The sequence below is a fragment of the Erythrolamprus reginae genome, chromosome 1, assembly GCF_031021105.1.
Source record: "Erythrolamprus reginae isolate rEryReg1 chromosome 1, rEryReg1.hap1, whole genome shotgun sequence".
NCBI lineage: Eukaryota > Metazoa > Chordata > Lepidosauria > Squamata > Dipsadidae > Erythrolamprus > Erythrolamprus reginae.
In genome coordinates, this window is record NC_091950.1 from 20,089,951 (window position 1) to 20,102,010 (window position 12,060).

At 44.0% G+C, this 12,060-nt stretch overlaps 1 protein-coding gene across 1 annotated transcript; it reads right to left on the bottom strand.

The window, feature by feature from the left end:
• Window positions 1-1,842: 1,842 nt before the first annotated feature.
• On the bottom strand, window positions 1,843-2,385 carry LOC139156640 (heat shock protein beta-11-like). Its single transcript, XM_070732509.1, has one exon. It carries the CDS (start codon window positions 2,383-2,385, stop codon window positions 1,843-1,845), a length of 543 nt encoding a protein of 180 aa, XP_070588610.1.
• Between the last annotated feature and the right edge of the window lie 9,675 nt (window positions 2,386-12,060).

Consider the following 12,060-nt stretch of genomic DNA (forward strand, 5'->3'; position numbering starts at 1 on the left):
TCCAGCAGACGTGGTTGGTAAATCCACAGTAACTGAATTTAAACATGCCTGGGATAAACATATATCCATTGTAAGATAAAATACAGGAAATAGTATAAGGGCAGACTAGATGGACCATGAGGTCTTTTTCTGCCGTCAGTCTTCTATGTTTCTATGTTTCAACAGCTAAGTTTATGAGTTCCTGGATGATATGAAAGTTATAATGATCATTTATGTGGACAAGTTTCAAGTTTGCTGAAGCTGCGGGATATTTCATTGGGATTTTAGAATTCAAATACATGTGTAATGGAAGATCAGAAAAGGGGCTAGTGTGCTATGTAAGAAAAAGATTATATGTGCTGAAAAAAATAGTTGCTCAATTGTGCTGAATAACATTAGTTCCTGTTACCATAGCTATTGTACTTGGAAAGGGGCTGTGGAATTTGAGGTGGCTGATTTACCTTGTAGCGGTTACCTGTTGCACAAAGGAGTGAGTCAGCCGTCTTACTCATGGTTTGAGTTTCTACAGGGCAAGAATTCAAATTCTAAAAATAAAACTGAATTAGAATAGCTGGAGAAACACCTAGTCAAATGCCTTAATTTGATATTCCTATGTTACAGATGAGGAACACAGAGGCTGAAAAATGAGCAGAACAAAGAAGAGAAATATATATTTATTTATTTATTTATTTGCTTTTTCAGGAAAAGGATTCCCCTTAGCAAAGTCCTGCTTAAACATACAGAGGATCCCCACTTTACATCCAGACAATCTCCAACAGTCATCTGAGACCTAGGATTCAAAATTGTGATATAGTAAATCTACTTCTCAATTTACCATTGCTGTTATCCATTGCTAACTGCTCCAGTACTGTACAGCCTATGATGGCAAAAAAAAAGGATGTTGGGCCAAAGAAATGGGACAATTCTGATTTTTTTTAAACTCATTAACTAAAGTAACCCCCTTTTTTTGACTTGTTTCCATCCTCTTTTTGAAAAGACTTTCTTATCAGGTTTTTATCTCAAAAGCAAATTGAATAGAATGCTTAGACATTGGAACTGGTCAATTCAGGAGATAAAACTGTTTACAAAGCTGATTAATTTTTTTAAAAAAAATAATAAGAAAAAGTATAAGTTGTTATCAATAACAATAACAATGCCAAAGAATATGGAATGCCTGTCTCGCTAAATATTGACAGCATCCTACTTATTTATTCAGCGTTCTGTCCTGCTTGATGTAAAGACTCAGCTCTCTCTTCCGTTTGTCTAAGGTAAAAGTTAATTAAACACTCTTCTGTTTAGTTAGCAATCACACCTTGATATGATCTGTCTCTATAGTATATGTTACATATTAACCGTTTATCCATTGTAACTAAATTAGCAAAGTTAATCTTTTGTATTCACAAGAAATTTGCTATAAAAAATAAACGCAAGTCCTGAACAAGACCGGTCTCTTAACAACAGAGGCTTCGTACTCGGAGAGAGATTTTCATAGTTTGGAACAGCTTTGCTCAGAAAAACCATGTCTCCATGTCTATGATTCTTACAAAAAGGCTGACAAACTTTTAACTGAGCAGCAAAAATATAAATATTGGACTGTAAACCAATCTTTCCAAAACCCTTTTACCAAGACCAACTTGTCTACATCACTTTATTCCACTTTTAATTATTCGACATCACCAATTCTTTCCATGAGAAGTCTAATAAATGAAACAGTTCTCTCCAACCCACCCTCTTCCCCCAGTTCATTTGAAAACTGATTATCCCGGCAGGGTGTTTAGTTCCATATCTAAAATATTTATTAGCAGTGTACATTTCTTTATGCTTTTCCAGCAAGGCAGTTCTTTAAAAGTCTCTTCCATCCCTTCACCCTTGAGCCCGGTTGTCTTCTGTGGGTGTGGATTCTTCAGCTGCTTGTTGAGGCTCGTCCCTCACTCGGTTGACCGCGATGGGCACCGTCCGCGTGGCCGATTCCGTCACCGGTCCTTCGATGCGGAGCTGTCCGTTGCTGGAGATGGAGCAACTGAGCCGGTCTCGGTCCACGCTCTGGGGCACGTCCCACGCCCTGCGGAAGAGCTCGTAGCGAAAGGGCCCGTTGGGCATCTCGCTGGCCTTCCTGCCCGTCAGCACCACTTTCTCCCCGACCAGCTTCACCACCAGTTCCTGGGGGTCGAATCCAGCCATGTCTTGAGTGACTGCAAAGGTGTCGTTGGCGCTTGGCGTCTCCAAGCCGTGGAGGGTTTCGTGGCTGACCATGCTGCTGGTTGTGGGCCGCCAGTTGCTGGTGAGGAGTTCCCACATCGAGTCCATCTCACGCTCCAGCTCTTCAAAGAGAGAAGCAGTCCGGGGCCACAAACCTCGGCTTCGCAGGGGGCTCTGAGGACCTGCAAGGTGGAGCCTGCACAGCATCTTGGTCTCTCTCTCTGTCTTGAAAAAGCTGAGCCCAGTAGATCTCTCTATGCTGAGCGCTGCTATATGCTCTGCCTCCAGGATTCGGCTCTCCTTTTATTCAAATTCTCTCCTCCCTGGAATATTCTTGATGCGATGCTTTCCGTAGTCAGGAATTTTAACTCATCCCTTGGGCATTTCACGACAATGACTAAGCTACCTAAACTGGAGGCATGAGGCAACCTCACCCCAATTTCCAACGCTGGCTCATTTCTTTAGCCGGCGCCTGGTTTATAATTAGGATAACTTTCGCTCTCACTCTGTTCGAAATAGAATCTGGAGTAATGCGAACTAAGCTGGGAACAGCTGCTGTGAGTAAACATCCCGGCAGCAATGCTTAAGGACGGAGGCCTTTATAACCTAATCTGGTTTTCCTCAGATTTAACGTTTTTTTTTCTTTAGGCATCATAAAAGTAGAGACTGATATCACAAAATAAGAAATTATTATTATTATTTATGATTTCTAAATTATTATTTCTAAATTATTATTTCTAAATTATTATTCTTACTCTTACTCTTATTCTTATTCTTATTATTTTATTTTTATTTTTATTATTTTTATTTTTTAGATTTGTATGGCGCCACTCTCCGAAGACTCGGAGCGGCTCACAACAGGAATATAAAATACAAATCCAATGATTAAAAAAGCAAAACAATTAAAAATCCTTGATTAAAAACACTCATACAACCCAAACAAACCATACATAAAACGGAGCGGCTGAGGGGAATCAATTTCCTCATGCCTGGCGGCAAAGGTGGGTTTTTAGGAGTTTGCGAAAGGCAAGGAGGGTGGGGGCAGTCCTAATCTCTTGGGGGGGAGTTGATTCCAGAGAGTTAGGGCTGCCACAGAGAAGGCTCTTCCCTTGGGTCTTTCTTTATTATTATTTTATTTATTATTTTATTTATTATTTTATTTTGTTTTGTTTTGTTTTGTTTTGTTTTATTTTATTTTATTTTATTTTATTTTATTATTATTATTATTATTATTATTATTATTATTATTATTATTATTATTTAAATTTATATGCCACCCCTCTACGAAGACTCGGGGCGGCTTACAACATATAAAAGCAGTATACATCGAGATATAATAATTAGGTTAAAATTAATAATTATATTTAAAAAGAAACTAAAAGGCCTATTAACATGCACTCATTCAAGCAAACCTACTATACATTCATTGATTGGCCAAGGAGTAGAATTTAATGAGCCCAAGCTTGGCAGCATAAATGAGTCTTTAGACTCTTATGGAAGGCGGGGAGGGTGGGGGCTGTGCGAATCTCTGGGGGAAGCTGATTCCAGAGCACTGGGGCCCCCACAGAGAAGGCTCTTCCTCTGGGTCCCACCAAGCGACATTGTCTAGTTGACAGGACCTGGAGAAGACCGACTCTGTGGGACTCATGCGGCAAGAGATGGTCCCGTAAGTAATGACTAGCTAATAAACGTTATTTCATGGACTCCACTTAAATATTAGGAGAATTTTGGGATTTGTGATAATTCATGTAGTCCTCAGACTTACAACCACAATGGAGCCCAAAATTGATGTTGCCAAGCGAGATGTTTGTTCAGTGAGTTTTGTCCCATTTTGCAATCTTGCCACATTTATTAAGTGAGTCACTGCGGTTGTTAAGTTAGTAACACGGTTGAGAAGTAAATCGGGCTTCCCCATGAACTTTGTTTGTCAGAAGGTTTCCATCATAAATGTGAACTAGTTGCCAAGCATCCAAATTTTGATCAGGTGACCATGGAGATCATGATCATAAGTGTGAAAAAGAGTCATAAATCACTTTTTTCAGTGCCGCTGTAACTTTGAATAGTTACCAAACAAATCGTATGTTGAGGACTATCTGTACTGCATTATTCACCATGTGATTTTTTTTTGGTCTGACTTTGTGTGAATCCATCCACTCCTTCTAACACAAGGAATTTGTCTTGGTGCATATGCTCTCAGTGTACATAAAAGAAAAAGATACATTTATCAAGAATCACTTAATGATTGTTACAGGGGTCAAATAAGCAATGAAGAAACAATCAATATTAATAAAAATTAGGAATTAAGGCTACAAGAATGGTGGAAGGTCTTAAGCATAAAATGTATCAGGAAAGACTTAATGAACTTCTTCGGAGAGGGGCGGCATACAAATCTAATAAATTGAATTGAATTGAAACTCAATCTGAATAGTCTGGAGGACAGAAGGAAAAGGGGGGACATGATCGAAACATTTAAATATGTTAAAGGGTTAAATAAGGTCCAGGAGGGAAGTGTTTTTAATAGGAAAGTGAACACAAGAACAAGGGAACACAATCTGAAGTTAGTTGGGGGAAAGAACAAAAGCAACGTGAGAAAATATTATTTTACTGAAAGAGTAGTAGATGCTTGGAACAAACTTCCAGCAGACATGGTTGGTAAATCCACAGTAACTGAATTTAAACATGAGTGGGATAAACATATATCCATCCTAAGATAAAATACAGGAAATAGTATAAGGGCAGACTAGATGGACCATGAGGTCTTTTTCTGCCGTCAGTCTTCTATGTTTCTATGTTAAAATCTTAGGATACAAGCAACAAGTTACTGTCATACAGTCCTAAGTGGGAGGAAAAGGATAATAGGAATGATGAGAAAAAACTAGTAGAAATAGAAGTGCAGGCTTAGTAAAAAGTTTGACAATGTTCAGAGAATTTGTTTAGCAGAGTGATGGTGTTCGGGGGAAAAACTGTTCTTATGCCTAGTTCTCTTACTGTGCAGTGCTATGTCTCTCTATTCTGTTCTACTAAGTTGTGGTTGTATTTAAACATGGTTTAGAACAGTGTTTTTCAACTGTGATAAATTGTGCGGAATTCAACTTCCAAATTGATTGCAGTCTGCATTGGTTGCCGATCAGTTTTGGGTCACAATTCAAAGTGTTGGTTATCACCTATAAAGCCCTTCATGGCACCGCACCAGACCTAAGAGACCGCCTTCTGCTGCACGAATCCCAGCGACCGGTTAGGTCCCACAGAGTGGGCCTTCTCCGGGTCCTGTCAACAAAACAATGTCGTTTGGCGGGGCCCAGGGGAAGAGCCTTCTCTGTGGTGGCTCTGGCCCCCTGGAACCAACTCCCCCCGGAGATTAGAATTGCCCCCACCCTCCTTGCCTTTCGTAAACTCCTTAAAACCCACCTCTGTCGTCAAGCGTGGGGGAACTGAGACATCTCCCCCTGCCTATGTAGTTCTAGTGCATGACATGACTGTATGTATGTTTTTTATATTGGGGTTCCTTGCTCTTAGATTTTTAAATGTATAATTGTTATCTTAGATTTTAATTATTAGATTTGTCAGTATATATTGTTTTTGTCACTGTTGTGACCGGCCCCGAGTGCGGAGAGGGGCGGCATACAAATCTAATAAATAATAATAATATTAATAAAGTTGCTAAAGAATTCTGGGAGTTCACACTGACTGCTGAATTCTGAGAATTGAAATCCACACAATTTAATGATGCGAAGGTTGAGAAGCATTGGTTTACAACAGGGGTGTTAAACTCAATTTCATTTAGGGCCACATCAGTAGTGGGTTCTAACACCTTTTGCTACCGGTTCACGTGCACATTCGGGGGGGGGGGGTTGCTCGACACTTCTGCACATGCCCAGCGAGGGTGGGCGGAACCACCAGCCACCAGCACTACCGGTTCATGGAACTGGCCGAACTGGGAGCAATCTCCACTGGTTTGATCCTGGGGGGCCGGGTGGGTGTGGCCAGGGTGGGCATCAGTATTGGGTTCGTACCTGGACGGGGGCGATGGCACACCAGTAGCAGAAATGGAGCTGCAAGCGCAGCTCCGGGGGAACGGCGGGTGGAGGCACGCATCAGAGTGAGATTTGGCTTCTGCACAGGAAACAAATTCTTACAAGAGGACATGCGTGCAAGAGAGAATTTGGTAATTTTCGGTGCATGGGCAAAAGCAAAAAAATCACCGAAATCTTGCGCATTCGCATGTCTTCTCAAAATATTTGCTCCCTGCACATGTGCAGAAGCCAAATCTCACCCTGGTGAGTGCATCCGCCTGCTGGTCACTCGGAGCGCCATGCGCATCAGCACCAGTAGCAGCGGTAAGTTGGAACCCTTCCTGGTGGGCATGGGCAGCTCAATGTCACTCTCATTGTTCTGAGCGGTCTGCCAGTGAAAATGGAGCACGGAAGGGTCATCTGCGGTCCTTCCAAGCTCCACTTTGGCTGGCAGAGAGTTGCAGGAGGCCATCGCAGCCAAAAACAGAGCTTGGCGTGTGGCCTTTCTGAACTCCATTTTCGCTGGCAGCGGCACTGCAAGCTGGTCCTTCACTGTTTTTAGGGTGGTCCTGTAGGCCAGATGTAAGCATTCTGCGGGTTGAATCTGACCCCTGGGTCTTGAGTTTGACACCCTTCCTTTACAACTTTTGGATGGAGGTACAGTGGTACATCTACGTAAGAACGCCTCTACATACGAACTTTTCTAGATAAGAACTGAATGTTCAAGATTTTTTTGCCTCTTCTCAAGAACCATTTTCCACTTACAAACTGAGCCTCTGAAACTGTAACCGGAAAAGGTAGGGAGAAGCCTCCGTGGGGCCTCTCCAGGAATCTCCTGGGAGTAAACAGGGCCAGAAAAGGCAGGGAGAAACCTCCATAGGACCTCTCTAGGAATCTTCTGGGAGGAAACAGGGCCAGAAAAGGCAGGGAGAAGCCTCCATGGTGCCCCTCTAGGAATGTCCTGGGAGGAAACAGGGCCGGAAAAGGCAGGAAGAAGCCTTCGTGGGGCCTCTCTAGGAATCTCCTGGGAGGAAACAGGGCCAGAAAAGGCAGGGAGAAGCCTCCGTGGGGCCTCTCTAGGAATCTCCTGGGAGGAAACAGGGTCGGAAAACGCAGGGAGAAACCTCCGTGGGGCCTCTCTAGGAATCTCCTGGGATGAAACAGGGTCGGAAAACGCAGGGAGAAACCTCCATGGGGCCTCTCTAGGAATCTCCTGGGATGAAACAGGGTTGAAAAGATGGGGAGAAGCCTCCATGGGGCCTCTCTAGGAATCTCCTGGGATGAAACAGGGTTGAAAAGATGGGGAGAAGCCTCCATGGGGCCTCTCTAGGAATCTCCTAGGAGGAAACAGGGCCGGAAAAGGCGGGGAGAAGCCTCCATGGGGTCTCTCTAGGAATCTCCTGGGAGGAAACAGGGCCGGAAAAGGCAGGGAGAAGCCTCCGTGGGGCCTCTCTAGGAATCTCCTGGGAGTAAACAGGGCCAAAAAGGCAGGGAGAAACCTCCATAGGACCTCTCTAGGAATCTTCTGGGAGGAAACAGGGCCAGAAAAGGCAGGGAGAAGCCTCCATGGTGCCCCTCTAGGAATGTCCTGGGAAGAAACAGGGCCGGAAAAGGCAGGAAGAAGCCTTCGTGGGGCCTCTCTAGGAATCTCCTGGGAGGAAACAGGGCCAGAAAAGGCAGGGAGAAGCCTCCGTGGGGCCTCTCTAGGAATCTCCTGGGAGGAAACAGGGTCGGAAAACGCAGGGAGAAACCTCCGTGGGGCCTCTCTAGGAATCTCCTGGGATGAAACAGGGTCGGAAAACGCAGGGAGAAACCTCCATGGGGCCTCTCTAGGAATCTCCTGGGATGAAACAGGGTTGAAAAGATGGGGAGAAGCCTCCATGGGGCCTCTCTAGGAATCTCCTGGGATGAAACAGGGTTGAAAAGATGGGGAGAAGCCTCCATGGGGCCTCTCTAGGAATCTCCTAGGAGGAAACAGGGCCGGAAAAGGCGGGGAGAAGCCTCCGTGGGGGCTCTCTAGGAATCTCCTGGGAGGAAACCGTGCCTTCACCCTCCGCGTGGTTTCCCCAATTGCTTGGGGCATTATTTGCTTTCACATTGATTCCTATGGGAAAAATTGCTTCTTCTTACAAACTTTTCTACTTAAGAACCTGGTCACAGAACGAATTAAGTTCGTAAGTAGAGGTACCACTGTAGTTTAAAAATCTTATCAATAAGCATATCCCCTCTGTATTCAAAATTTCTTCCCTCCTTTGTCATATAAAAAATATTGCCAGTCCCAACTCTTCCAGAAGGATCAAGTTGTATACATCTGTGTTTGGGAGGGGGAAGGGGGGGGGGTTAGTAGAATTCCAAACACATCTCTCATCTCATCAACAACCTAATTTTGAGGATGTGCAGTTTGGCTCCAGACATTCACTGATATCATAGGAGAGGTTTGGTACGAAACATGAATGGAACTCATAGCATGGGAGTACATCCATCCGAATGTCATGGTATGTTTCTGGAATATTTTAAAGCGGCTTTATTTATCTCGCAGGATGTAGGATTGGACTGCCAGTCCCCCAACACACTTGAAATAGGAGGCTGACGCAACTCCCAAGAGAAAATGCCACGATCCTTATGCAAAGGAAGAAATGTCGCTGAGATGTTTCTGCGACAGCTGTCACACCCTCTCCTTCTCTACCGTCACACCCACACCCTCTCCTTGTATTATTTATGGAAGCACCAGGAAGGAGCTAGCAAGGGCTCTCACAGGCTGGAAAGGGGCAGGAGCCAGTTGCCACAAAGAGGCTGTTGCTCATCCCATTCATCGCCAAGCATCATTTTACCCAAGTATCGGGACAGTGATCACGTGCCCAGGCAATTGGCCCATCTATCTATCTATCTATCTATCTATCTATCTATCTATCTATCTATCTATCTATCTATCTATCTATCTATCTATCTATCTATCTATCTACCTATCTACCTACCTACCTTCCTACCTTCCTACCTACCTACCTACATCTGCCCTTATACTATTTCTTGTATTTTATCTTAGATTGGATATATGTTTGTCCCAGGAATGTTTAAATTCAGTTACTGTGGATTAACCGACCACGTCTGCTAGAGGTTTGTTCCAAGCATCTACTCTTTCAGTAAAATCATATTTTCTCACATTGCTTCTGATCTTTTCCCCAACTAACCTCAGATTGTGCCCCCTTGTTCTTGTGTTCACTTTCCTATTAAAGACACTTCCCTCCTGAACCTTATTTAACCCTTTACCATATTTAAATGTTTCGATCATGTCACCCCTTTTCCTTCTGTCCTCCAGACTATACATATTGAGGTCATGAAGTCTTTCCTGATAGGTTTTATGCTTAAGACCTTCCACCATTTTTGTAACCCATCTTTGGACCCGTTCAATTTTATCAATAATTATCATCTATCTATCTATCTATCTATCTATCTATCTATCTATCTATCTATCTATCTATCTATCTATCTATCTATCTATCATCTATCTATCATCAACGACTTGGACGAGGGAATAGAAGGGCAACTGATCAAATTCGCAGATGACACCAAGCTGGCTGGGGTAGCCAATACCCTAGAAGACAGGCTCAAATTACAGAAAGACCTAGACAGACTAACACAGTGGGCCCACACCAACAAAATTATGTTTAACATCAACAAGAGCAAAGTCCTTCACCTAGGCAGAAAAAACCCTGGACACACATACAACCTGGGAGAAACCCCTCTTAGCAGTAGCGACTGCGAAAGAGATCTCGGAGTCTTGGTGGACAATCAACTAAACATGAGCCAACAATGTGCAGCAGCAGCTAAAAAAGCCAATATAATCTTAAGCTGCATCAACAGGGGAATACACTCTAAGACCAGGGAAGTCTTAATACCACTCTACTACGCCCTGGTCCGACCACATCTGGAGTACTGTATTCAGTTCGGGTCACCACACTTCAAAAGAGACATTGAAACTCTGAAGAAGGTGCAGAAAAGAACAACCAAGATGATTAAGGGATTGGAAACCAAGACTTATGAAGAGAGACTGAGGGAACTGGTCATGGATACCCTAGAGAAAAGGAGGGCCAGAGTGGACATGATAGCAGTCTACAAGTATACGAGGGGATGTCACAGAGAGGAGGGGATCACTTTATTCTCCAGGGCACCAGAGGGCCAGACGAGGAACAATGGCTGGAAGCTGACCAAGGAGAGATTCAACATGGAGATAAGGAGGAACTTCCTGACGGTCAGAGCGATCAACCAATGGAACAACCTACCAGCAGATGTTGTGAACTCCAACACTCTGGACATTTTTAAGAGAAGATTGAACTGCCACTTGACTGGTGTACTATAGGGTTCCTGCTTGGGCAGTGGTTTGAACTTGATGGCCTTCATGGTCCCTTTCAAGTAAGTAAGTAAGTAAGTAAGTAAGTAAGTAAGTAAGTAAGTAAGTAAGTAAGTAAGTAAGTAAGTAAGTAAGTAAGTAAGTAGAGGAGGAGGAGGAGGAGGAGGAGGAGGAGGAGAGGAAGGAAGGAAGAGGAGGAGGAGGAGAAGGAGGAAGAGAGGAAGGAAGGAAGGAAAGAAGGAAGGGAGGAGGAGGAGGAAGAGAGGAAGGAAAGAAGGAAGGAAGGAAGGTTGCAGGTGCTGCATCTAGATTTAAATTGTGAACCAGTTGCTAAGTACCTGAATTGTGATCACATGGTTGCAGGGTAGTATGATGGTTGTAATAGAGCAGTGATGGCGAACCTTTTTCCCTTGGAGGCCAAAAGCGAGTGCGCACACACTATCGCACCTGTGTGAGTGCCCATACCCATAATCCAATGCCTGGAGAGGGCAAAAATTGCCTCCCCTCCCACCCAGAAGCCCTCTGTAGGCCAGAAACAGCCCTTTTCCCAACTTCTGGTGGGCCTGGTAGACCCGTTTTTCATCCTTCCCAGGCTCCGGAGGCTTTTCTGGGCTTGGGGAGGGCAAAAACGCCCGTCCTTGTCTCCCCGGAGGCCCTCCGGAAGCCAAAAATGTCCTCTCTGAGCCTCCGTACGAGTCGAAAATCAGTTGGCCGGTGTGTACATGTGTGCTGGAGCTGAGCTGCCGGCAGATATAGCTCTGCTTGCCACCTGTGGCACCTGTTCCATAGGTTCGCCATCACTGTAATAGAGGGATCAATGCCTGGAATGAACTACCTGACTCTGTGTTTTCTTCCCCAAACTCCAAAATCTTTAACCTTAGATTGTCTACAGTCGGCCTCTCTCCATTTCTAAGAGGTCTGTAAGGGGTGTGCATAAATGCACCACTGTGCCTACCGACACTGTCCTATTGTCCTCTTTTATCGTTGCTTTTCACTTTTGTTATGTTTTTACAAATTACTACTATCCTATACATGTTTGACAAATGGATGGGTGGATGGGTGGATAGATGGATAGATGGACAGATGGACAGATGGACAGATGGACAAATGGATAGATGGATAGATGGATAGATGGATGTTTTGTCTGGGTCACTCCGGAAGCTATAACCAACCCAAAAAGATAAGCCAGACACACCGTAAAATTCAAATACAGTTTTATAATGTTCAAGGAAAACGAAGCTAACAGAAAATGTCCTTACAAAGCAGGAAAACACTGGAACTCCAAATATATACACGAAGGTAATTGTCCAAGCATCAATATAGGATTCTTGCTGCCAAGACGAGGCTGTAGATACCAGACATACACCTCCCACGGTTCTTCAAGACTGCTGGGCCACAAGCCAGGAACAGAGACGCCGAGAAACAATGCAGGTTACAGGAACTCCACACTGATAACACTCCACATGGCTTCAATAGCTTGCCTGCTTTATAAACCCTTCCCTGCTAATGAGGACCACACCC